The sequence below is a fragment of the Pituophis catenifer genome, unplaced genomic scaffold (assembly GCF_029215685.1).
Source record: "Pituophis catenifer annectens isolate HBS135680 unplaced genomic scaffold, rPitCat1.0.hap2 SCAF_1, whole genome shotgun sequence".
Lineage (NCBI taxonomy): Eukaryota > Metazoa > Chordata > Lepidosauria > Squamata > Colubridae > Pituophis > Pituophis catenifer.
In genome coordinates, this window is record NW_027256881.1 from 333,514,655 (window position 1) to 333,541,546 (window position 26,892).

General features: G+C 42.7%; 2 protein-coding genes across 2 annotated transcripts in view; one reads left to right on the plus strand and one right to left on the minus strand.

Moving 5' to 3' along the window:
• Positions 1–423: 423 nt before the first annotated feature.
• On the plus strand, positions 424–11,351 carry POLR2E (RNA polymerase II, I and III subunit E). Its single transcript, XM_070931775.1, has 8 exons — positions 424–540; positions 2,288–2,462; positions 3,503–3,618; positions 5,412–5,492; positions 5,695–5,753; positions 6,396–6,474; positions 7,472–7,557; positions 10,645–11,351. The coding sequence occupies exons 1-7, from the start codon at positions 484–486 to the stop codon at positions 7,535–7,537; spliced, it is 633 nt and encodes a 210-aa protein (XP_070787876.1). The 5' UTR covers positions 424–483; the 3' UTR covers positions 7,538–7,557; positions 10,645–11,351.
• Positions 11,352–14,408: 3,057 nt separating this feature from the next.
• The window catches only part of ARHGAP45 (Rho GTPase activating protein 45), a 76,169-nt gene continuing 63,685 nt past the window's right edge, over positions 14,409–26,892 (minus strand). The window contains exons 18-25 of the mRNA XM_070943648.1: positions 25,760–25,840; positions 24,386–24,549; positions 22,280–22,468; positions 20,493–20,630; positions 18,362–18,588; positions 17,793–18,042; positions 17,591–17,684; positions 14,409–16,714 (exon numbers count right to left, since the gene is read on the minus strand). Of these exons, the coding sequence (XP_070799749.1) occupies positions 16,338–16,714; positions 17,591–17,684; positions 17,793–18,042; positions 18,362–18,588; positions 20,493–20,630; positions 22,280–22,468; positions 24,386–24,549; positions 25,760–25,840 (1,520 nt within the window). The 3' untranslated portion in view covers positions 14,409–16,337. The remainder of the gene's footprint in view (positions 16,715–17,590; positions 17,685–17,792; positions 18,043–18,361; positions 18,589–20,492; positions 20,631–22,279; positions 22,469–24,385; positions 24,550–25,759; positions 25,841–26,892) is intronic.

The window sequence follows — 26,892 nt, forward strand, 5'->3', positions numbered from 1 at the left end:
GCAATTCAGCAAAGCTAGAACCTAAACATGATGCAAATGAAGTCGATCCTGATTAAGAGTTTCGTTACTCCGCAGGTTTGTTACTTTTTGGTCAGCCTAACTTCCTTCCATCAACTCTGTTGTGATAACAAAGTCAGAAAGAGAAAGGCAGACTCAGCGCCATGTAGTCATATACTGCGCTTGCGCTTCGCGCAAACCGAGGTCCTAAACGTCCCTTTTTCCGCCCTACTTTAGCTCTTGCGCGTGCGCAGTATCACGGTGAAAGAGCCGGAGGAAGGCAATTTTTTTTATGACCTCGTGCCTTTAAGATTCTTCTCCCGCTTCTCGTCTCCCTACCCGTGCGCAATCTCCTTCCAACGCCTCGCTCTCTTCGCGCATGCGTAGTACTGCCCACAAGACGCGTGCCTAATACGTCATCTCCCGGAGCCATCCGGTGGGTTTTCTTTGCATATCCGCGCGGCGGGTGTTTTTTCAGGGAGCGTCATGGACGACGAAGAAGAGACTTATCGATTATGGAAAATCCGGAAAACAATCATGCAGGTCAGGAGAAGGAGGAAAAAGGACGGGCCCTGGAATGGGGGTAGGACAGGGTTTGCCATTCTGACCTGAACGTTATGGAGCAGAGGTCTCCAACCTTGGCAACTTTAAGCCTGGCGGACTTCAACTCCCAGAATTCCCCAGCCAGCTTTGCTGGCTGGGGAATTCTGGGAGTTGCAGTCCGCCAGGCTTAAAGTTGCCAAGGTTGGAGACCTTTATTATGGAGGGAGAAAATGTCCGTTCTTTCTCTTAGTTGGGTTCGGTGTTTCCAAATCATATACAAAATATTTAGATCATTTGTTTTATTTGGATTATTTTAAAATAGGTCATTGTTCCGGCTTGTTTGCAATTAAAAATATATTGCGCTTTCACCAAAGCTACAGAATTACCGTATTAGTTAAAAAAAAGAAAGGATGGTAACTTTATAATAAAATGATAAAGTTTGGGATGGGACAGGTCACAAATCTGTCTGGCTATTGGAAAAGTGAGTGACCTAGCAGTAGCACCCACTTTGGAAGATCTCGGAGAACTAAAATCAGATCAAAGACTATTAAATAATCCTAGAGTTGTAGGCTAGATTAGAAGAATGAAAAGCAATCTAGATGAAAGCAAACCATTTCCATACTGTTGCCAAGAAAACGACGTTAATGCTTCCATGTATAGTATTTAATATTTAGTATTCCATATATAGTATTTAGGGACGCAGTGGCTCAGTGGCTAAGACGCTGAGCTTGTCGATCGAAAGGTCGGCAGTTCAGCGGTTCGTATCCCTAGTGCCGCGTAAGGGGGTGAGCTCCTGTTCCTTGTCCCAGCTTCTGCCAACCTAGCAGTTCGAAAGCACGTAAAAAATGCAAGTAGAAAAATAGGGACCACTTTTGGTGGGAAGGTAACAGTGTTCCATGCGCATTTGGCATTTAGTCATGCTGGCCACATGATCACGGAGACGTCTTCGGACTGCGCTGGCTCTTTGACTTTGAAACAGAGATGAGCACCGCCCCCTAGATTCGGGAATGACTAGCACATATGTGCGAGGGGAACCTTTACCTTTATATAGTATTTACCAGGATTTATGACTCCAGAGAGACTATATATTACCTTGTTTGAATGAGAATGTATAAAAAGGGGAGCATAGAAGAAATAGTGAGGAGTGGGGCTCATAGCTGACATATTTAGATTGCTGGCAAAGTCAGTCCACTATTTGAGGTGGCTTTATTGTCAACAGTTGCCTTAGAACATCTTTGTATAGATTCTTAAATGAATGGTTCACTACAGGTAGTTCTTGACTTACAACTGTTCATTTAGTGACCGTTCAAAGTTACAACGGCACTGAAAAAAGTGACTTATGACCATTTTTCACAGTTATGACCCTTGCAGCATCCCCCATGATCATGTGATCAAAATTCAGATGTTTGGCAACTGGTTCATATTTATGACCGTTGCTGTGTCCCAAGGTCATGTGATCGCCTTTTGAGACCTTCTGACAAGCAAGGTCAATGGGGAAGTCGATTCACTTCACTGGGTGATTCACTAACTTATCAACTGCAGTGATTCACTTAACAACTGAGGCAAGAAAGGTTGTAAAATGGTGCAAAGCTCACTTAATAAATGTTTTAATTAACAACAGAAATTTTGGGCTCAATTATGGTTGTAAGTCGAGGACTACCTGTATTTTGCTACTATAGTTACTTGCATTCTTCAGCATAGTATTATATTAATATTTAAATGCACTTTTTTTTGGTCCTTAAATCAGCTGTGCCACGATCGAGGCTACTTGGTAACACAGGATGAATTGGATCAGACTCTGGAAGAGTTCAAAGCCCAGTTTGGTGATAAGCCGAGTGAAGGGCGACCTCGGCGTACTGATCTCACGGTGTTGGTGGCCCACAACGATGATCCTACGGATCAGATGTTTGTCTTTTTCCCAGGTGATTTTACTAAAATAGATTTGGTTATTACTTCCAGGAACCTGGAATTTGATTGCATCTTCATTCATTCTGCTTTCTTTTCTTGAATTAATTCAGTGACATTTTTATTCAGTTTTTGTTTGTTTCTTCTTTCATGTCTTGCAGTTTTAAATTCCTAAAAGCCAATCTTCTCTTTGAAGATCTGGAATGAATTTTCCCATCCCTCTTCATCAGTTCTTTCTGCTAGCTGACTTTTACCATCTGTGTATCTTAAGGAAATATATCTGGCTTTTTATTGTTGTATTTTTAGTTATATTATGTCAGTTGAGTGGAGTAAATGTGACATCTGTTGTTTTCCCTGTTTTTAAATACAGAGTGGATGAAACAGTGAAATTGGCACATTAACTTTTTATTTATTGTAATGTCATTTGTTAGCAAGACACAAATAACAGTTTGACCAGTACACTTATAGCAAAAAAACCTACACTTTTTAGTGTGTAGTAAAATTATTTTGATGGTAACAACTGTTTTATAAATGGAGTACATTTATTCCTGAAGCTGATGGCATATCTTTTTAAAAAATTAATGATCAAGCAAAAATTTTATACTATTAAGAGTAGTTAGAATTTTTTTAGAAAATTTCCTTTTCTAAAGAAAACTATATAATGGATAAATGTTCGCATATTTATAAGAATGATATGAGGTTTGATACTTATAACTTTCATCTTCCGCAGCTGTACTACTTTCTCAACTAAATCAGCTTTTGAAGAACATAAAAATAAATGGTATTTCATTAGACAATTTAACGAATACTTAATTCGCAATGAAACAACTATCGTGCTATTGGAAATTTTATTTGGTGGAAATTCCAGCCGCTGAAATTATGTTTGTTTGAAACAATGGGAGTTGCAAGCTTCCTGCTTTACTATTAAACCTTTCAATTCATTTATTATTAAAGGGGAGCTTGAATTCTAATCCTGAAGCAGATGTCAGGCCTAATGAACAAAGTATTCTATTTCATGAGATTCTCCACTTACAAACAAACAAAAATCTCTTTTCAGAGGAACCAAAAGTTGGGATTAAGACCATCAAGATGTACTGCCAGCGAATGCAAGAGGAAAATATTACCAGGGCCCTGATTGTGGTGCAGCAAGGCATGACCCCATCTGCCAAACAGGTACCTTGAGTTTAAATGGGCAGAAGGAATGTTGATATCATCTCATTGCTGGGTAAGGGATCCTGACCTGTAATTTTCAGGGAACAATGATCTCTTCTTGGGGGAGGGCTATATCCCAAGGCATTGTCTTTAATAGAGAACGTCATTCAAATTAGAAAGTTCTCAAGAGTATTGGTCATAGAAGTCTCTTTCCCCACCATCTTAATGTTAATATTTGCATGCATTTCTCAGCTTTATGGATGCCACCATATCACTGAACAGCTCATCCGAAGTAGTTTAGGATTATCCTAGTGGACAGTCACTTAAATATGAGCCAACAATGTGTGGCAGCAGCCAAAAAACCCAATACAATTCTAGGCTGCATGAATAGAGGAATAGACTCAAGATCACATAAAGTATTAATACTGCTTTAAAAAGCCTTAGTAAGACCACACTTGGAATACTGCATCCAGTACAAGTGATCCCCGACTTAAAACAGTTCGCTTGGTGACAATTCAAAGTTACAACAGCAATGAAAAAAGTGACTTATGACTGTTTTTCACATTTACAACTGTTTGCAGCATCTCTGTGGTCACGTGATCAAAATTCAAATGCTTGAGAACTGACTCTCATGATGGGTGCAGTGTCCCTGGTCATGTGATCCCCTTTTCTAACCTTCTGACAAGCAAAATCCATGGGGAAACCAGGTTCACTTAACAACTGTGTTACTAATTTAACAACTGCAGTGATTCGCTTAACAAGAGTGGCAAGAAACGTCGTATAACGGGGCAAAACTCACTTTAAAAATTTCTCACTTAGCAGCATACATTTTGGGCTCAGTTGTGGTCGTAAATTGAGGACTACCTGTGGTTAAGGAATTCGCAGAGTAACCCTTGAATAGCATGGGTGTGCACATGAAAGCGATTGAGAGTAGATACGAATAAGCACAGTCAACACACAGATACACTGAGTTGTGTTTACTTTAAGGAAATAGTAAGGCACAGTCCAATGAATAGTCCAGGTCATACACATATAAAGCAGGAGATAGCAAAACGACAGTCCAGGGATAATCCAATAACAAAGTCTTCTTACCAGTCGTCGTAGTCATTCACAATAAACAGTTCTTCTGGATTTGCAAACAGTAGCATACAGAGATATCAGAGAGCAAGAACAGCAGAGAGAACAAGCCATGTTTCTAGCTCCCTCTTAAGGACATTGGCAACACAGCTAACCAATCAGGACACAGTATGATGCAATACAGCAGTCTTAAAGCTATACAATACAATTGCAATACACTGCAAACATACATTGATGGTTATATATTGCCAACCCAACAAGTTAGGTAATAGTCTTATTCCTAACACCTGTATTTGATCATCACAATATAATAAAAGATGTTGAGACTCTGGAAAGAGTGCAGAGAAGAGCAACAAAGATGATTAGGGGCCTAGAAGCTAAACCATACAAAGAACGATTGCAGGAACTGGGTATACCTAATCTAGTGGAAAGAAGGACCAGAGGTGACATGATCTCAGTCTAATACTTGAAGGGCTGCCACAAGGAAGAAGGAGTCAGCCTATTTTCCAAAGCACCAGAAGGCACGAAAAGAAACAATGAATGGAAACTAACTAAGAAGAGAAGCAACCTAAAATTAAAGTTTGAGTTTGGGCTTTAAGATACCAGTAAGAGGGATTGCAGTCTCTTTCTCTCTCTCCCCTTTTCCCACCAAGTCTCTTCCTAAATATTGAAGTCCCTTTCTTAATTTACAACCCTATCTGCTGCCTCAATGTCTCTTTTCTCTTTCTCTGTTTTAGTCTCTAGTAGACATGGCTCCCAAGTACATCCTTGAGCAATTCCTTCAACAGGAGCTGCTGATCAACATCACTGAGCATGAGGTGAGGAAGGAAAAGGGGAGGGGGGTGTTGTGTGGGGGACATTGGTTGGGCCTATGAGGAGTGCATTGAGAGGAACAATATAAGCTCCGTTATCATTCACTTGACAGAAGCTGTTTCTGTGGAAGAGTTTTTCTGTGCATAGCAGAAATCTAGCTATTTCTATATTGTGTTTTCATCCTTTTCTTCCCTTTTGCCACTACAGCTGGTTCCAGAACATGTTGTAATGACCAAAGAAGAGGTGACAGAATTACTGGCCAGATAGTATCTTTTTGCCTTTGTAACTTACTGTTTTTGAGTATCTTCCTCAGTTTTCTGCTTGTTCTGAGTTAGGTTGCTGTTGTCTTTCAGATATCAGTTCAGGGGTTGAACTTTCTAGCATTATCCTGTGTTAAGAGGAAAATATGTCTAGGATTTTTAACATGAATATGGGGTTAAAATGATAATCTTATCTTCTTGACTTTGGGTTTGGATAGGGCCTATAAAACTAGAAACTAGAAGCATAACAGATTGACGAGTAAACCCAATGTATGAGTAAGCATGCATTCTATTGTCTGAAAACAGCTCCATTGATGTGCATTACTTTTCATGGTTCAGATTGTAAATCTGGGTTTACAAAATGCATTTCACACAATATATCAAGGGCAAATTAGTCACATTGCTTAAAGTGAAGCTTTGCTTCACTCATGATGCTAAGACAGGCCCTGGATTTCCACGTTCCCCCAAACCACAAATTACAAACTTTATTTAGCTTAAACTAAGCAAGTTGTGTGAAAGTAACCAAAATATACTGTGATCCCGGTATAGTAAATTTAAAAAGGTCCTTTTTAAATTTTTATTTTAAAAAATAAAATATGTTTATTTTTTTATATGTTTTGAAAATTTTCCTTTAACTGCTGCTGTCAGTAAACTACGGGAGAATCAGCTTCCAAGAATACAAGCTGGAGATCCTGTAGCTCGCTATTTTGGAATTAAAAGAGGCCAGGTAAGGAGCAGGAGAAAGGGAGGTGGAGAATATGTCATTTCCCAATAGATTTGATAAATATGTGATAAATAAATGGAGGTTATAAGTAGCAATAAGTTCTGATATCTAAATAGAAGCTCAGGAAGCCTGATGGTGAAAGAGTAAAAAAAAAGGAGGTTTTTTTTGGCTTTTGTATTGTTCAGCGGGATCTACTTAAGATTAAATGGACTTTAGCACAGTTCACTTGGGCTTTTGTTAGATCAGGGGTTTTTTTCTGAATGCTCCTCTAAATCCATAGCTGGCAAACATTACTTACATACAGGGTGGATAAAAATCAATGATTTTTTTTAAAAAAAATAAAAAAAATAAGATTTTTTTGATTTAAATCGGATTTTTTTAATTTAAATCGGATTTTTTTTATTTTTATTGAATTTATTTTAATAAAAAACTTTTGGGATAAAAATCTATCGTAAGATAGTTTTCTATTTAAGATACATAGATAATTTAGTTTCTTCAGCATGAAATGGAGCTTAGTTATGTAGCACGAGGCTGTATATTCTGCAACACTGGGACGATCGGTGAGTCAACAGTGGGTCAAAGGAGTAGCAGAGATGACAGTTGCTCTTTAAAAATTATGATTTAAATCGAGTTGATTTAAATCAAGCCTTTTTACTAGTGATTTAAATCGTGATTTAAATTGTGATTTAAATCACCTCGATTTAAATCAAATCCACCCTGCTTACATACTCCTTCCTCTTCCTATTTTCCCCACCACAACAACAACCCTGTGAGGTACGTTGGGTAGAGAGTGGCAGGCCCAAAGTTGCCAAATCCAGGATATTCGGAAGGATCAGGTTGGGTGAAGGGTGAACTTGGTTTGATCTGTATAGCAGATTGCATGATGAAACCCTGAAACGTTGGCTGTCCATCAGCCATTTTACAGGGATTCATTGTATAACCGTTTCTGAAAAATAATCTGAATAATTTTCTTTCTCTATTGTCCGCATGGTTTCTTCAGGTGGTGAAGATCATTCGGCCTAGTGAAACAGCCGGGCGTTATATCACTTACAGGCTGGTACAGTAGCCAAGAAGTGTCATATAAAGGTACTATGAAGTGTTTCATTATCTTAAAGGTTGTTCAAATGGACATTCCTTCCTCTTTCATGCTTCCTTCTGCTTTGTCAGATTTGTGTGGACCAAAGAATGCAAAGGTTATAACAGGAGCAGGAATTGGAAGGTTGAGATTTTATGTATCTTTGTTATTTATTCTGATGGGCAGTGCTGATAAAGACAGTCCATGGTGGTTGATTTTTTCACTCTGGAGCAGGGCCTAGGTGGGGAGAGGAGAAGAAATGTGCAAATCAAGAGATCAGCTGTTGCGGGATTAAAACTCCCATCAAATCCTCATCAACATAGCCGATAATCAGAGGAAAAAGACTAGAGGAGTCTAGATTCTTCTCAACCATAAGATGCTTAACCTGTGCCATGATTGAAGGGTACAAAACTCATGATATGGCATGGATAAAATGAACAAAAAGAAAGAATTCTCTCTTTCCCAATACTAAAGCCAGAAGAAAGAATCTGAACGAATCAGGATAGATAAAAGGATTTTTGGTGTTTTTTTTTTACACAACACCTCATTTAACTTTGAAATTCCTTGCCATGAAATACGAAGCTGGCTACTAGATTGGTTGGCTTCAATAAAGGGTGGGACCAATTCACAGTAGTCCTGGGGATCAGTAACTACTGATGGCAGTGAAACTCCTCTAAAGGCCATCTACTGGGAGGCTTCTTTGGGCATCAGTGGGCCACTGTGAAAACAAACCACCAGATTAGATGGGCCAGAGTCTGATCCAGTAGGACAGGGGTCTCCAACCTTGGCAACTTTAAGCCTGGCGGACTTCAACTCCCAGAATTCCCCAGCCAGCTTTGCAGTAGTTATTATTATTATTATTATTATTATTATTATTATTATTATTATTATTATTATTATTATTATTTAAATTTCTATACCGCCCTTCTCCAGAATAGGACTCAGGGCGGTGAACAGCCAGAGTAAAAAAAACAATACATACAAAATTTAAAAACAATTTAAAATAATTAAATATTATTGGCCGAAAATTAAAATAACCCAATTTGAAATCAATTTAAAATTAACTCAGGCCAGCCCCGCTAGTTGAAATAAATGGGTTTTCAGGGCTCGACAAAAAATCCGGAGGTCTGTTATTGTACGTATCTCTGGGGGGAGGTTGTTCCAGAGGGTGGGCGCCGCCACAGAGAAGGCTCTCCCCCTGGGGGTCGTCAGCCGACATTGTCTGGCGGACGGCACCCTGAGGAGGCCCACTCTGTGCGAGCGTACTGGCCGGTGGGAGGCTATTGGTGGCAGAAGGCGGTCTTGTAAGTACCCCGGCCCTAAGCCATGGAGCGCTTAGTTGAAGTCCGACAGCCTTAAAATTGCCAAGGTTGGAGACCCCTGCAGTAGGACACTACTTACATTCTTAATGTTCTCATTGGGTTTTCTGTCTCTTCGTTAGGATTAAAAGTTGGCTTAAAAAAAAAAGGAAAATCACTCGCAGAATCTCACAACCGAATATAGGCAGTCCTCAAATTAGGATAACGGCGGAGCCCAAAATTTCTGTCTGGCTAAGCGAGACGGTTGTTAAGGGAGTTGCACCCCATTTTACGACCGTTTTGCCACCGTTGTTAAGTGAACCACTTCAGTTAAATGAATCATGCAGTTGTTAATTGAATCCAGCTTCTCTCCTTGTGGAAAGCTGGCTGGGAAGGTTGCCAATGGTGATCACATGACCCCGGGACAGTGCAACTGTCATAAATACATGCCATTTGTCAGGCGTCTGAATCTTGGTCACCATGGGGATGCTGCGATGATTGTAAGTGTGAAATCCAGTCACAAGTCACTTTTTTCAGTGTGTTTATATCTTCAAATGTTCATTAAATGAACCGTTGTAAATCAGGGGCTCCCTGTGCTATAACCATCCTGCCTATGGATGTGATAAGAACTGTAGCTAAGTTTTGAAGAACATGGGATGGGATGAAGTGAGTATACAGAATTGGCAGAAGAATCTATATAGTTTTTATTATTTGCTGACCAATAATATTTGTACCCAAAGCCAGACTAGAAATGTAACAGACTGTTGTGTGAATCGGAGTTCCCCAGTCTGCTGAGTCTAGATGCGTTGAGCTATAACTCCATTATCCAGCAGCCACTCCAGGCACGAACAATGGAAATTTTATTTAACTTGGAGGATATCAGCTTGAGGAATGCTGGTGTAGAAAGGGCAAGCATATCTGTGATGTCTTAATTGGTATTGCAGTTAATCAGCTACCGTATTTTTTGGAGTATAAGACGCTCCGGAGTATAAGGCGCACCTTATTTTTTGGGGAGGAAAATAAGGTGGGGGGGAATCTGCTTGTTTGAGAGGATGAGTTTGCAAGCTCCAAAAGCTCCGTTTGCAAAGGAGCTTCTTTGCAAAGGCAGCCTCTCAAACGGACCTTTTGGAGGCTGTTTGAGAGACTGCATTTGCAGCCTCCAAAAGCTCCATTTGAGAGGACGCGCGGAGACTGAAGGGTGGGGGCCAGCGGGTGGGCGGGGCTACATTCGTGTATAAGACGCACCCAAATTTTCACCCTCTGTATAAGTGCATCTTATACTCCAAAAAATACGGTAATTGTGACATGAATACAGTGTCAAGCCTGAATTTGATTGGGGTGTGGGATTGTTTGTATCATTGGATATTCTGCCATGAATTCAGTTTGACACAGTTTGAAGCTGAAGGCGGGTGGAGCCTTCAGTCAAAACATCATTCCTAGCAGATGAGTCAACCACATTCCAACGCCTGGTTGACCGGAGGAGGAGGAGAAGGAGAGAAGTCGCCAAGCAACCAGCTCCCATCTTGGTTGGACAGTGTGACAGTTTGTTTTTGGGAACTTGAGAAACTGAAACTTATATTGGGGTGAAAAGCCCGGGAATTTCAATACTGGCTTTTCACCAGTTAGCGCCAAGATGGTGTATCTAAATAAATTTGTTCTTTGAGAGAAAGGAATGCCTCGGAGTTCAATTTGTGATGGATGCATTACTTGGAATCTGACGTACAGAATTCAAATTAGACACTAACGCTGCTTCTCTTATCCTATAGCAATGTCTGAAGCTCTTTTTACTTTACTCTGCAGATGCCGATCTGCTTGCTTAACCGTCTTGAGCATAAGGAAATACGAGAGTTTACAAGAATGTGAAGAAACGTACCAACTTGAGACTTTGAACTTCAAGCTTCTAGTCCTTTCCATCCAACCAATCGGTCATGAAGAAGAAAGGAGTCATCAGCAGCACAGGAAATGCTGCATTGATTTTCCAAACTGGACTTCATCTTGCTTGTATAAACTGGATGTATTATTTGTTTATACCACTTTTCTGGAATTTGAGTTAGTTTGGGGTAAATATTTAAGGCAGCAACAGTTTTTATTTGCCAAGTCCGGAAGAAGGATGCTTTAGAAAGCTTCAAATGTGAGGGCTTCCTTATTCCTTCTGTAGATAACAGGGTAAGGAGGGGTTTGGAGGACAGAGGGGCTCCATTGGATGTGCCTTTCGGTGGCCTTTTGTGGGGGGGAGAGTAGAGGTTCTAAGGATTAAAATGGGAGCATAGGCCGCTAATCTCCTGGGAATGCAAAAGAAGGTTCTGGGAGTCACCTGTAATTATGAACCAGTCACTTTTGTCTTGAAAAATGGACTTGTATAAACCCTGGAAAAATAATCTGGATTCTTCAGAAGGTCCCTGCTGCTGCCTTCCCTGTTCTGTTAACTATCGCTGAGTTATTGCTAAGGTTCAGAGTTTGCTCAGTGACCCAGAATTTTTTATTTCAATAAAACAGAGTGTGTTTTATTTCTCTCTCTCTCTTTTTTTTCTTGTTGCCTTAAAATGAATTGGAAATCTCTTCTTCTTCTTGTGCCATATCTGTCATCGGATGTTGGCGATTATGTTGGCAATCCTATTTTTGTCAACAGCCATATGAAAAAGTGCTGCTGAGTTTTGTCCAACCAGTCCCTAAGGTTTTGAAGCCATGATGTTCTTCTTCTGCCTTGACCTTGTTTGCCTTCAATCTTTCCTTGGAGAATTAAGTGAAGGATGCCGTATTTTTCTGGGTGTCGCATCACATGACCAAAATGGAAATCTCTGCTTATTCATATTTGTTGGGGTGTAGTTCCCCTCAATCTATCTAGTATGGTCCTCCTACCTGTGGCTGTGATATTGGAGTTCAGCAACAACCAATGTTATTGTTAAGGTGCCGAGTAATGAACCCAACCAAACATTAATTTTAGAGGGTTGCAGCTTGCCTGTCTGTAAGAATTGATCCTCTCTATATTCTGCCCCAGCTACGGATCCCAAAGAACGCAACACACACAAAGTCCGTTCAAACTTTAGTTTACTAAATAAACCAGTTTTTTACAACAACGGCTGTTAATTAACTGCATTAACAGCCGCCAAGAATTCAAAGAATAATACTGAAAGCTTACTGTGGTTGGCAGAATGCCCAGAAGCAATTTGCAGGAAGCTGATAAGATAAGCAAGACGAGTTGTCCCCTGCAAATTGCTTCAGTGGCGTTCCTCCTTAAATAGGCTAAGGGAGTGGCCAATTAGCCCCAAGCCTTACTCTCGAGGAGACCTCCTCCTGAGGAGCCACTCCTGCCTTTTGGCAGCTCTGCGCGCCCGTGCATCAAGAAGAGGCTCCTCTTCATCCTCTTCACTTAAGGGAGCTTCTGGAGGTTCTGAAGGCCCTGGCTGAATCCCTGCCTCTGGCACCACATCTTCTCCAGCTTCCTCATTGTCTGACTGGAGTGCCAGCTGCACAGGCTGCTGGCGCAGCACCACACCAGCCTCCTCGCTGTCGGAATCAGCTACTAGCTGCACCGGCTGCTGGTGGGCCACAACACTCTAGGACTTCTTTTCTCTGACAAAAGCAGGGAGGGGAGGGGTATGGAACCCCGAGTGATCTCTATTTAAATCAGGTGGCTTTGAAGGAGGAGATCCATTGCTTTCTGAAAAGTACGTAAAAAGAAAGGCGCGCTCAACTTGAATAAAATACGGAAAATTCTTCAGTGCAGTTTTGTGGTCGGAGAAGATGGGTAGCTAGGCAACCACATCAGTAAGAGGTCTGAAAGCAGCAGTGTTTTAATTGAAAAATGAGCTCTGATTTGAGCGTAGACAGTTGCGCAACAGCTAAATTATTAGATATATTAATATTTCTATAGTAAGGCAATCATGACTAGAAAAGAGGTTAAGTATAAATTACTGATAAAAATAGCCGTCATTTAGCGATTGCTTCATTTAGCAACTGTTCACAGTTAACAACTGATGAAAAAATTACTTTGCAATCCATCCTTGCATTTAGAATCTTTGCAGGTCTGTAAATCTGAATAGTAATTCAGATTTACAGTGGTGTCTCTTAGCTACTGCCTTACTTAATGACCAAGTAGCCAGTCCCAATTATGGATGGGAATTGAGATGATCTGTATCGTCAAAATCCAGATTGATACAACCAGGTATACTAAGTCTGTCTGAAAAGCTGCTCAAATGTTGAGCGTCTGGTCTCAGGCAGTGAGAGCCAAGGTGAGTTATGATGGGAGCAGCTCTGAAGCAACCTCCAATTCATTTTCCTATCTACTGATCTGATTCAGAGGAGATGCTAAGCCAGGGCATGGTTAGACATAGGGTGATGAGTGAATCTATGCTAGACCATAGGTTTAACCAGTTACAGAATCCCTTAACCGGATTGCATCTGTGGTTTATATTAGGCTTAGTTACCACGGTGCTAGTTTGCATATCATCTGAGGATGGATTAAAGGGATGGATCATGGATGGCTTTTAAGCTTGGCTAAACCTCTGAATGTAGAGGGTGAGGGAAGGTGTGGCCTTGAAACAGAGTTGTGGCAATCATGGCCACTCCATTTCTCTTCCTCTGAAAGTATAAAAAGAAAGCAGTTGGGTGAGGCTTTTTGTCCGCTGACTTTAATCCTGATCAGGCCATTGGATTCTTAATTCTTTCTAATGAGAAGTATCGAAAAAAAATCCAGGAAGTATTCGCTAACCCAGATTCATTCATTCATATATATATAATCAAATTGGTGAAGGATTCATCCTTCATATATAGTGTTAGTCAAATGTGACTGGCTTGTGGTTTGTTTGTATTTGTGGGTCTGGTTTCTTATTCACGATTAAGTGGTAGCTTAGACTATCATTTAAATAGATTGTGGAGTGATTCTGGATCTTTGTCAAACTACAATATTGTTACATTGTGTGAATTCAGTCAGCTGTCAACCATGATTTAGAACATGATTCAACATGACATAAGAGCCGAGTCTCGCTGTTTAGAAAAGCAGCAGTCTAAAGGATTAAAACAGCATTTTTCAAACTTGGCACTTTAAGATGTGGCACTTTAAGACATCTTAAAAGTTGCCTAGTTTGAAAAACTGTGGATTATAAGGAAAGATCCCACATATGCCTTATATATATACTATATATATATATAATTGGGTATGTCCAGTCTAGTGAAAATAAGGATTAGAGGCGACATGATAGGTGTCTTCCAATATCTCAGGGGCTGCCACAAAGAAGAGGGTGTCAACCTATTCTCCAAAGCACCTGAAGGCAGAACAAGAAGCAATGGATGAAAACTAATCAAGGAGAGAAGCAACCTAGAATTAAGGAGAAATTTCCTGACAGAACAATTAATCAGTGGAATGACTTGTGAGTGTTCCATCACTGGAGGCTGTTAAGAAGAAACCAGACAACCATTTGTTTGAAGTGGTATAGGGTCTCCTGTCTGAGCAGGGTTGGACTAGAAGACCTCCAAGGTCCCTTCCCCAACTCTTGTTATTCTGAGTTTTTTTTTATGCAAAGAGTTACCTAGGAAACACTAAACACAGTTATTGGGTGCAAATATCACTTCCCCAAATATAGTTTATTTTTTGATACAAGTCTTATAAAAACAAAAGTGTATAGAGCAGTTTAAAAGGAAACAAGCATCTCATTAAAATAGGCTTACTCACACATACCTATATATAAATACAAGCAGTGAAGACTTGCACTTCAACTTTATTCACTCATTTTTCTCATCCACATCTCAAGAAAACACCCAAAAGCCTTCCTTCGCTGTGTGCTACCGTTCCAGCCTTCTCCAGAAGGCAAAAGATTTCTTGCTATGGTTTCCTTTTTCACAGATAAATATGATATGCCTTTGCTTTAGATCAAGTTGCCACCTAAGCCATTTTAAGACCTGTGGACTTCAACTCCCAGAATTCCCCAGCCACCATTGACAACCAGAATCCCTCCACATTACTGGCTGGGGAATTCTGGGAATTGAAGTCCACAGGTCTTACAATAGCCAAAACTGGGAAACACTGTTTTAAATGAATGCTATAATTCAGTTATGTACAACAGACCTTTAAAGGTAATGTAGCAGTTCCACTAGGCCTTTATTGTGAAATGCCCTCAAATCATCCACAGTGGTTCTAAAAGCTGTTTAGGTGTCTTAAGCACATTTACCTCACAAATACTTTGCGTCTCTGCTATAGATCTCAAGTGGCTTCTCAGAATCTGAATACTGGTGCACTAAACAGTGTGGTGGATTTCTCCAGCAGATCCCACTTGAGAGTACACGTAGCCTTTGCTTAGCGATCACAACTGGGACCAGCAACTCTTGTCATTAAACATCTTGTCACTAAATGAAACATCATGTGATCGTGATGGTCTGGCTTCCACGATGGCTGTTAAGCAAATCATTGCAGTCATTAATTGAAACCTCGTGTGACTGTGACTTCTGATTTTATTGCCTTCTTCTGCATTGACTGCTTGTCGCAAGTCAAGTTGCGAAGCACACAAATGTTAGCCACAGGACTGCGGGATACTGTCATGGTTGAAAACATCCCCCCAGTTGCCAAGTGCCTGAATGACATGAGTGTGTGGATGTTGTAAATGTGAGGACTGGTCATAAAGGTATTTTTTTTTCAGTGACACTGTAATTTTGAGCGCTAAATGAGGTGGTGGGTAAGCAAGGTCTCACATAAAGCCCCTTCAGCTGGCTCTACTGGCACTTTTCATACAGCTGTGCAATAAGCATATGTCCCCCTCCCCCCCCCTCATTCCCTGATAGGATCGATCCACATCCACAACCCAATGCTGGTCCTTAGACCGCAGTAGGATTTGCACAAGTGGATTTCAGCCTTCAAGTAATCCAGCCAAACTCATCCAGTCAAGCTCATCCAGCGTTTTGTCTGTACCCTGATTTTAAAAATACCATAGTATCCCTGAAGTGGTTTTACTTAGAAACAAATATAATCTGCTAATGTTTAAACAAACATATCTGAAGATCTAGGATCACAATGGGGGTATTGTTTCCTGAAAGGGATGGAACCTCAAAGATGGGAGGGAGTGTCTCTGTCTGTGGCTCTTCTTTTGAAAGAGCATTTCTCAAGCTACTGCTCCCCCCCCCCATCTTGGTTGGTTAGGACTATACAGGAAGAAAGATGGAAGTGAGATCCAAAATTTCAGAAGGGCATTTAGGTTAGAGAAAAGTGTCTTAAGAAAGTTTGGATGTTGCAGAGCCTTTCCAATGTCTCTGGGCCTCATATAGTTTCCTCCCTGCCTTTTCACACGGAGTCCCCAGATGTCACGTTGGTATTACAAAGAATGAAAAGCAGGCTGTTACAAATAAGGAGCCTGGTAAACCAGAAGGCCTCCAGAGGATGACTTTCGGAAGGCAGTTGAAGGTCATCCATCTCTTCACTGTCAGTCTCTACACTTAAAAGGACTCACTGCTTCCTTCAACTGACATAGTTTTCACTTTTATGCCAGGAAGTCGAAAACATGTTCTTAGTTGATCAGCAAGTGTGAGAAAAGTGAGTTGTTAGACTGGTTGGTGTTGAGGTCCACCAGAAGACTTTCAACCTTCCTGTCGCTGTTCTCCTCATCACCTCCGCTTCTGAAGACAGCATCTCCTTCTGCCTCCCAGCAACCTTCTGCTGGGCCTAGGTGATGTAGGGGTGAGGTATCCTCAGGGTCTGATTGTTCCATACTGGGTCTCTCCCTCAGGACCGCTTCCTCACTGGCGTCCTCACCGGAGGGGCTCTCATCCTCACCACTGGTCTCACTGCCTCCTGGACCTGAGTTGGCCCGTGGGATTCCTTCAACGGCTGCATCTGTGCCATCTTCTGGATCAGAATCCGAATCGATAAAGGGAGTGTCCGGTTCTAAGAAGAAAAGAAAATGAACCCAATTGAGCCAAGAGTGGGATGTTCCTTGTGACACAAATGTGGTGCGTTCTTGGCTTGTGATGCCAAAATTCCACCAGCTGAGGAGAGGAGAGGAGGCCCCGATGGCCTCCATTTTAGAAATATTCCAATTTAGAAGCATTCCAGCTTAAGAGTCCTTTTGGGGGAGAAAATCCGTGGTTTAACCCCTAGGTTTATATCTGCCATATCCTAAGCAGAGGTGTTATTTAGCTGGTTCAGACCAATCAGTAGCGGAAATCGCGGGTGAGCCAGCCCACCTGCCCCAGCTCTATACCATTCTATTTAGGCACAATTTTGAGGCCAGGTGCATGCGGAAGGCACGCGCACTCACATTTGCAAACCGGTAAGGAAGGTAAGTAATTACCACCCCTGTTCCTAAGGGAAGGAAGACAGTCTGGCGAGAGTGTTATCTTTGGCGATCAACAATAAAGAAACCTACTTGACCCATTTTTGGAACTGTTCTGGTTGCTTGCACCTGACATGCATCTCTTTTGAGACCTGCAATTTCTGCTTCTTTACACTAGTGCCAAACATAGCAATAGCACTTAGACTTATATACCGCTTTCACAGTGTAAACCCCTCTAAGCGGTTTACAGAGTCAGCCTATTACCCCCAATAATCTGGGTCTTCATTTTGCCGACCTTGGAAAGATGGAAAGCTGAGTCAACCTTGAGCTGGTGAGATTCGAACTGCCAAATTGCTGACAGCTGGAAGTCAGCAAAAGTAGCCTGCAGTACGGCATTCTAACCACTGCGCCACCATGGCTCATCTTGTAATAACATCACCTTTCCAAGAATAACATGTCAAACATTAAAATGTGAGATTCCACCTCACCTCTGAAAGAATCTTCATCAAGAGCGGCTTCTGCCTGCTCAGAGGTTGCTTCAAGATACTGGACTTCACTGTGGGGTTGTGTTCCTTCATCCTCCTGGATACATGGAATTCAAGGCATTAGTGAGATTAACTCTAAAATGAGAGGATGCTGATCAAAAGATTGCCACTGGAAATCTCAGTGTCTCCAGCAGGTTCTACTCACCTGGTTCCTGACCAGCTCCTCATCTTCCCTGATCGTTTCTTCTGTGCCATCTGGAGATATTCCATTGGATTCAAAGATAGTAGCATAGAAATTTATGAGTGCCTCAACGATGCATGCCTGGTGGGGGTAATCCACCAAGGAAGAGAGGGAGATGGTAGCTTGGGTGGGTCGAGGACGCATTAACGTGGGACCAAAGACGATTCCCAGGTTGCTAGAAGACATTTTATTGTCATCTTCAAGTTCTATAATCCTAGAACAGAATTGGACAAAGAGACGCATAAATATCACCACATTACAAAAAAGATGTTGAGACTTTGTGGGTGGGGGGAGAAATGCAGAGAAGAGCAACTAAGGTTGCTCTTAAGGCCTGGAGACTAAAACATATGAAGAACAATTCCAGGAACTGGGTATAGCTAGTCTAGAGAAAAGGACTAGGGATGACATGATAGCAGTTGTAAGCCACTTTTTATCAGTGCCTTTGTAACTTTGGTCACTAAATGAAAGGTTGCAAATTGAGGACTACTTGTAATCGTTTTCCTGACCCAATTTTGCCAGGTAAAGCAACTAACCTCTTCAGGTGCTCCGTGATACACTTCAGGGTGGCAAAGTTCTTGCCTGGAAGTTCCTTGAGCAGCTCCTTCAGCTTTGTTACCATGGCTTTCTCTGACTCGCTGCTTGTGTCCACTGGCTCCCCAGTGCTTCTCCCTGCCCTGCTGTCGGACCGACTCTGCAAGGTCTCCTTGGCCAGCCCCATAAGGCTGTTGTACATCCGGAAGGGCATGATTGGTTCTGGGAGCTGAAAGGAGGGAGAGTCACAGGAAAGTAAATCATACGGCATGTGCCAGCTTGCTTACAAAACAAGAACCTGGATCCTGGATCAAAACACAGCACATTTCCCAGATGGATTTAGGAAGCCCATTAGCTGAATTTGAAAGCAACAGTTTTGGATGCTACTTTGAACTTGGAAGATCCACCGAAGCTACCGTGTTTCCCCGAAAATAAGACAGGGTCTTACTTTCTTTTGACCCCCGAAATATGGCCTTGGCCTTATTATCGGGGGGGGGGGGGTGTTTATTATTTTTCAGGTGCAGGAGGCCCCTAAACATCGGCCCACTGCAGGGGGACCGGTCCTGGAGCGTCGACCAGCTGGTTTGCCGGTTGCTGCTCAGGCCGCTGCCTCCAGCAATCGTGGCAGCTTTTAATTTGCTTCCCGTGCAAACAGCACGAAGTAAGGAGACAAGGCAGGGGGGGGGAACGGTGGGGGAACATGCCCCACGCGCACCTGCCATCCACCCAAAATGGCCTCCCGGAGGCCGCTCCTGCAAACCGTAGCTTGCGTACCCCTTCTCTTAGTGCGCGTGAGGCATGTTCCCCCACCATTTGGCCCCCCCGCTTTGCCTCCCCACCTCATGCTGTTTGCACGGCAGCTGCACATGCGTATAAGTATTTGGGGGAGGCTTATTTTTTGGGGGGGCTTATTATAGCGCTTGCGCTCGAAAGCCCAATTGGGTTTATTATCCGGACATGTCTTATTTTCGGGGAAACACAGTAATAAACACAGAACTCTTCTGAACTGCCCCCGGAAATTCGTAAGATTTCTGACCTCCGGGTATTTCGCTGCGCACTCAAGACCCTATTGTTCCGCCAGGCTGGGTTAGCAACATAATTTTAAATTGGATGTTTTAAATTTTTGGGGTTTTAAATTAAGCCAAATTTATTTAATATTTTTAAATTATTTTAAATTGATGTCTATTCTGTTTTTAAATAGGCTGTACACTGCCCTGAGTCCTTCGGGAGAAGGGCGGTATAGAAATAAAATAATAATAATAATTATTATTATTATTATTCTGCAAATTATTTCCCTCTCTTTTAAAGGGTGCTATGGTGGCCTCTAATGACAGTGAATTCCATAAATAAAATATATTTCAGAAGGAATCGGGAAACACCTTTTCCAACTAAGGTATTTTATTAAAAGTAATTGCAGCTTCTAGGAGCAGCAGCTCTATGCAATATATCAAATGTCCCGAGTGTATAATCTGATGCAGAATGTATTATGTATTACATTTATATGCTCCCCCATCTCACAGTTTGAGACAGTCTGGGCAGCTTATTTAATTTACAATTTAACTTGGATTAAGGGAAAAAGTGGAGGAAAAATATATTTAGACAGTTGGAGGCTGTTACCACATTGCTGTGAATCCATTTCATGGATTAATCTTGGTTAACCAAAGGAAAGGCAGAGGAAAAAATTCCATCCGTATTTTCCACATTATTAATGTAACTTTACAGAATAACAGAACAGAATAAAAGAGTTGGAAGGGGCCTTGGAGGTCTTCTAATCTGTCGTGGAGGAAATAAATCAATGTACCGTAAACCTGCTTGGGAAACCCTATACTATTTCAGACAAATTGTGCCCAATCTCTTCTTTAAAACTTCCAGTGTTGGAGCATTCACAACTTCTGGAGGCAAGACTTTCCATTGATTAATTATTCCAACTGTCAGGAAATTTCTCCTTAGTTCTAAGTTGGATAAATTTCCGGACAGTTTGAACAATTAATCAGTAGAACATAACTATATTTCTATGTGAACAGGGTACTCTCTTTCTTCTCTTTGGGCTAAAAAGCTTCTGGTCTTTCAATGGTAGGGCAGGTGCTCCACCTTTTGGCCCAAAGATCGCAATCACTCTGCAGGCAGCCTCACCTGACGAAGGTAGAGCTTCAGCACGTTGCTGATGTCATGGGGTGAGGCCTGAGACAGCTCAACCAGCTCTTTCCCATTCTCAAAAGCCTGACAGAGCTTCTCCACGCGGGATTTCACTCCATTAACACGGTAGATGCCCTAAGGAAGACAGAAAGGAGTATCGATTGGACAAAATGTTGCCATCTTGATTTTTTTTTTACCTAATCCCTCTTCCCGATATTCTTGTTTCTGTTGTGACCCACCAGCGGCCTGCACGGATCGTGGCTGATCCCGACAAGGAGGAGGCTGGTGTGGTGTTGTGCCAGCAGCCTGCGCAGCCGGCGCTCACATCGGACAGCAAGGAGGCCAAAGAGGATGTGATGCCAGAGGCAGAGACTCAGCCAGGGCCTTCAGAACCTCCAGAGGCTCCTTCCAGTGGAGAGAGCGAAGTGGAGGAGCCTCTCCTCAATGCTCAAGCACGCAGGGCTGCCAAAAGGCAGGAGTGGCTACTCAGAAGGAGGAGGTCTCCTCGAGAGTAAGGCTTGAGGATAATTGGCCACTCCCTTAGCCTATTTAAGTCACACACCGTTAGTAAGTTTCTTGCTGGAAACAACTTGTAATTACCATCAGAGCATTTTTGGAAAAGTCTTATCGTATCTTGTTTTCTGGGCTGGTTGCCAACCTTTGCCGGACTTTGGTTTATTCTTGCTACTTAATAAATTTGATAAGGACCGTTGGTGTGTGTCAATATCCTCGGGAATCCGGAGCTGGGGCAGAACAGTTTCAGGGATGCCCAGGAAATAGATAGACAAAGTGAAGCACAGTAATTATAATGGTGTGATTGAAGCTCTGCCTATTTTTTATGTGGGCCCCACATAAAAAGAGATCCCTCTGCCACCTTGAAAGAAAATATTGCAACCACACCAAGCTTTACAACAGAAATGTGCAATCATTTTACAGGAGTTGCATGCCAAAAGTGGACAGGAACAGAGCAAAAAGTAACTTTGCTTCCCTTTAATTAAATAGCTCATAGAATTATTTCCCAGGCAGTCTTCCTTTCTATCACTTGACAAATCACAGTTAAACACAGCTTGTTTTCACTCTCTTTAGCACATCTATTGGAGGCCTCACAGCAGGGTTTCCTAATCTTGGCCACTTTAAGAGATGTGGCCTTCAACTCCCAAAACCTATGGCTGGCTGGGGAATTCTGGGAGTTGAAGTCCATGCCTCTTAAAGTGACCAAGTTGGGAAAACCCCAGTTTATAGCAAAACAAAGCACAACCATTACAGTGATTTTTGCTGTGAAATTTTGGTTGGTTTTTGACTACCCCAGTCTTCGAAGATCAGGGCTCAGCAACTTAACCATTAGGACAGCGCTGAAATGCACTTACCTTCGCTACCGGTTCGGAAATGTGAGTGTGCGAGCCTCTTCTGCGCATGTGCAGGGCCTTCTGGTCAAAAATGGACGTAATGACGTCCCGGCGGGTAGGTGGAACCTCCCGCCTCCAGCCCTACCGGTTCGCACAAGCCAGATAGATCCGGCCAGATTTCATCACTGCATTAGGATCAGTGGTGGGATTCAAGTAATTTAACAACTGGTTCTCTGCCCTAATGATTTCTACCAACAACCAGTTTGCCAAACTGCTCAGAAAGTTAACAACCGGTTCTCCCAAAGTGGTGCGAACCGGCTGAATCCCACCACTGATTAGGATTGCTAGCTTGATGGCACAATTCCCAGGCTCTGGGGCAGAGGAATGTCTCCCCCTCTGTAAATAAATTTCTTTCATTACAGGTGCTCCACCTCTTACTTTTGTTTTCATGGCCCGCCTTTCGATCTCGTTGATGCACTTCTTGACGATGAAGGGGACGCCATCAGAGCCGGTGTGGGAAGCCTGAGCAAAGTCTCGCCCAAAGAGCTGCAGTTTGCCTTGAAGCTTCTTGTGTCCGCACTGAATGGCCAAGGTCTCCAGGCATTTCTTGTGGCAGGCTAAGTAACACTGGAGAAAAGGAGGGTGGAAGTGAAACAGCTGTACAGTTAGGGAGTTTGTGCAGTTCCAGAAAGAGCCACTGGGTGGTAATATGTCATTAACAAGAGGGGTTGCTTTTTTTAGGTAGCATTTCTCAAGGCAGGTTGGGGAATTGTGGAAGTTGGAAGTCCACCCAGCTGAGATTGAGAAACACTGTAATACAGGTAATCCTTGACTTTCAACCAGGGGTGAAATGTAAAATCTGTTACTACTGGTTCTGTGGGTGTGGCTTGGGGGGGTAATGTGACTGGGTGGGTGTGGCCAACTTTTTTTAAAAAAAACTTTTCAAAGCATTTTTTCTAATGCTTTGAAAAGCCGCTCTGACGATCCCAGCTGAGTTCCTGATCGGCCTCTCTGCCAATCAGGGAACTCAGCTGGGATCGTCAGAGACTTTTCAAAGCATTTTTTTACCACCTCTTCAGCCAAGAGGTTGCAGAAAAAATGCTTTGAAAAGCCTCTGATGATCCCAGCTGAGCCGTGCGATCATCAGAGGCTTTTTTTTTTTACTTTTAAAATCATTTTTTCATCGGAAGAGGTTGTAGAAAAAATGCTTTTAAAAGTAAAAAAAAAAAAAAGCCTCTGATGATCATGCGACTCAGCTGGGCATGGTGTGTGTGGGGGGGGGGGGCAGGGATTTTTGCTACCCGGTTCTCCGAACCACCCGCTGCCATTGCTACCAGATTGGGCGATCCGGTCCGAACCGGGAGCATTTCACCCCTGGTTTCAACCATTCGTCTAGTGATCGTTCAAAGTTACAATGGCACCAGAGGTGGTATTCAGCAGGTTCTGACCAGTTCTGGAGAACCGGGAGCAGAAATTTTGAGTAGTTCGGAGAACTACCACCTCTGAGTGGCCCTGCCCCCATCTATTCTCTGCCTCCCGAGTCCCAGCTGATCGGGAGGAAATGGAGATTTTACAGTATCCTTCCCCTGCCACACCCACTAAGCCAAGCCAAGCCACGCCCACAGAACCAGTAGTAAAAAAAATTAAATCCCACCACTGAATGGCACTGAAAAAAGTAACACTTACAACTCTTGCAGCATCCCATGATCAAAATTTGGACACTTGGCAACTGGCATGAATTTATGACGGTTGCAGTGTCCCAGGGTCATATGATCACCTTTTGTGAAAGCCAGATTAAGTTTACAACGGTGTTACTAACTTAACAACCGCAGTGATTCACTTAACAAATGTGGCAAAAGAAGGTTGTAAAATGGGACAATGTTCACTTAACAAGTGCCTTGCTCAGCAACAGAAATTTTGCTCACTATGCTACAGTATAGTGTAAAGTTTTATATGCACTGAGGAATCAAAAAAATTATGTAACTCGCTTTATTGCAATATTTGCTTTAGGGCAATGGTCTGGAATCAAATTTGTAATACAGATAGTCCTTGACTTACGTTCACAATTGAGCACAAAATTTCTACTGCCAAGTGAGACAGTTGTTAAATGAATTTCCCCCCATTTTACTCTTTCTTGCCACAATTGTTAAAGTGAATTGCTGCAGTTTTTAAATTAGGAACATGGTTGTTATGTGAATCTGGCTATCCCCCCATTAACTTTGCTTGCCAGAAGGTCACAAAAGGTGATCACATGACCACTGTCATAAATGTGAGTCAGCTGCCAAGTGACTGAATTTTGATCACGTGACCATGGAGATGCTACAACGGTCATAAGGACTCCCTGAGTCCTGCGGGAGAACGGCGGCATATAAATATCCAATAAATAAATGATCATAAGTGTGAAAAATGGTCATAAGTCACTTTTTTCAGTGCCGTTGTAACTTCAAACGGTCACTAAACGAACTGTTATAAGTCGAGGACTACCTGTATTTCCGAGGAGTGCCTGTACTACTTTTTGTACTGCCTTCCCTTTGCCCGTCCTACCTCTTCACATTCAGCTCCCTGGAAGTAAACGTAGCTGTTGCACTCCCGGCATTTCGAGGGTGTCCGCAGCTTCCTCAGCCGGTGGGTTTGGGCAGCTCTGGACAAGCTGATATGCCGGAAAGGGCCGGTGGGCGTAGAGATTCCTGGAGTCATTTCATTAATACCTGGTAACCAGAAATTAAAAAAAAAAAAGGCAAAGACTGAAACACCAACCAAATCTGCAGTTTATTATTAGATTTATTGTTAAATATTTTTATCCTGCCTTTATTATTATTTTTTTCATAAGTAGCTTAAGTCGGCAAACATACCCAATGCTCCTTTCTCGTCCTATTTTCCCTACAATAGCAACAACCCTTTGAGGTGGATCAGGCTGAAAGAGAGTGACTGGCCCCAAATCACCCAACCCAGTTGGCTTTCATCTGTAAGGTGGGACTAGAACTCACAGTTGCCTGGTTTCTAGGTAAACACCTTAAGCACTACACCAAACTGGCTCAGTTGCATCTCTCAGTCGTGGCAACTTGAAAACAGGTGAACCTCTTCTCCCAGAATTCCCCAGCCACCCATGGAGAAGGTCCTTTCCCACTCTATGACTCTATGCGTACGGTAACACGGGATCAGAGTTGCTTTGTGTTCTGTTTCCTTTCTTTTTATCTGATTACACGAATCTGGAGGGGGACGGGCCAAATGAACTAAAAGTTACAGTTGTATACAATGCACAACATTCCAGGACAAAATGTAGAACCAGAAAAACAAAAGGAAATGTAGAATTTAGGCTTTTTCCCCCCCTGACCCTTAGAGGACCTGCCCGCTCCATCCCAGTGTTTCTCAATCTTAGCAACTTTGTAAGTTGGGTGAACTGGGAGTTGAAGTCCACCAATCTTAAAAGTTGCTAAGATTGAGAAACACTGCTCCAGCTTCTAGTTGTGGATCTTATGCCCATTTTACTGATTTTCCCCTTAAGTCCCTCCTCCACCAGCAGGGGTCTCCAACCTTGACAACTTTATGACTTGTGCGCTGGCTGAAGAATTCTGGGAGTTGAAGTCCATAAGTCGTAAAGTTGCCAAGGTTGGAGATCCCTGCTCTACAGGGAGGAATTTTACCACTAGTTTGTATTGTTCCATTACAGAGGTGCTATTCAGCAGGTTCTGACCAGTTCTGGAGAACCGGTAGTGGAAATTTTGAATAGTTCGGAGAACCAGTAAATACCACCTCTGACTGGCCCCGCCCCCATCTATTCTCTGCCTCCCGAGTCCCAGCTGATCGGGAGGAAATGGGGATTTTGCAGTATCCTTCCCCAGCCATGCCCACCAAGCCATGCCCACAGAACCGGTAGTAAAAAAAATTGACTCCCACCACTGTTCCACTAATACATACTCTGTTCAAAGGAAGGTGAATTCTCATCAGGATCATCTTTAGGGGACAGCGATCCATTTGAAGGCATCTGAGGAAACTCACCTAACCAAGAGAAAGCCTCAGTTTTAGATATTATCAAATTAGATCCCAGACAGCAGAATAAGGAAACCATAAAGATGTCAAAAACAGTCCTATCTAGGGGTCAACATGTGGCACAGGGGGGAAAAAGGGAGAGCTTGACCATCACACCACAGTGTGTGGTTTCTGGATCACACCTTGCAAGAATTCCACACCCCCCATCCCCACCCCAAATATTCAAGCTTGGGCTTTTGAGATTTGCCATAAGGAAAACTCCATAGTCTGGAAGAATCTTGGCAGTTTTGGAAGACCCAGAAAGTTGAAATATGTAGAATCCGGCTGAATTTCCAGATTTTGTCTCAACCACAAAAGTTATTGGTGGTTTTAGGTCAAATGCCCTCTTGAGTGTAGCCTACCTTCAACTCAAAATGTCTTCTTGAGTGATTGAAGGGTAGAAACCAGTGGTGGGTTCCTCCTGGTTCGGTCCGGTTCATCCGAGCTGGTAGCGGTGACGATATGACGTCACCGAACCGGTTCTCCCCCCCGCCCTCCCACTCCCCACCCCCCCCACGTTATTCTTACTTTTTATTTGGTCCCACTCCCAATCTATTGCTGCCTCCTGAGTCCCAGCTGATGACTAGAGAGAAAAAAACTGTTTAAACTCTTGCCGTGGGGCTTCAAAGGGCCGTCCTACAGCTGATCAGTGTTAAAAGCAAACAAATGAGTCGGGTCGTAAGTGCGAGGACTGGTCGTAAGTGCGAGGACCTTCCAGAAATGACTCTGACCAGCTAGCCATGCCTACCTAGTCACATGACCTCCAAGCCACACCCACAAAATAAGCCACGCCCACAGAACCGGTAGTAAAAAAATTTAGAACCCACCCCTGGTAGAAACCAGTGGTGGGTTGCCCCCGGTTCGCACCGGTTCTATGGAACCGGTAGTAAAACTGGCGGGAGGCTCCGCCCATCAACCCCGATGTCATCCAAATGCTTCTGCGCATACGCAGAAGAGCGCACGCGTGGCCCCGCTGCGAACTGCTGATAAAGGTAAGTAGAACCCACCCCTGGTAGAAACAA

Bases quoted from the DNA above. Each gene is read 5' to 3' on its own strand.
- POLR2E (XM_070931775.1), top strand. From the start codon at position 484: ATGGACGACGAAGAAGAGACTTATCGATTATGGAAAATCCGGAAAACA. The intron at 541-2,287 runs GTCAGGAGAAGG...TCCTTAAATCAG, and splicing joins TCCGGAAAACAATCATGCAG to CTGTGCCACGATCGAGGCTA. The intron at 2,463-3,502 runs GTGATTTTACTA...ATCTCTTTTCAG, and splicing joins GATGTTTGTCTTTTTCCCAG to AGGAACCAAAAGTTGGGATT.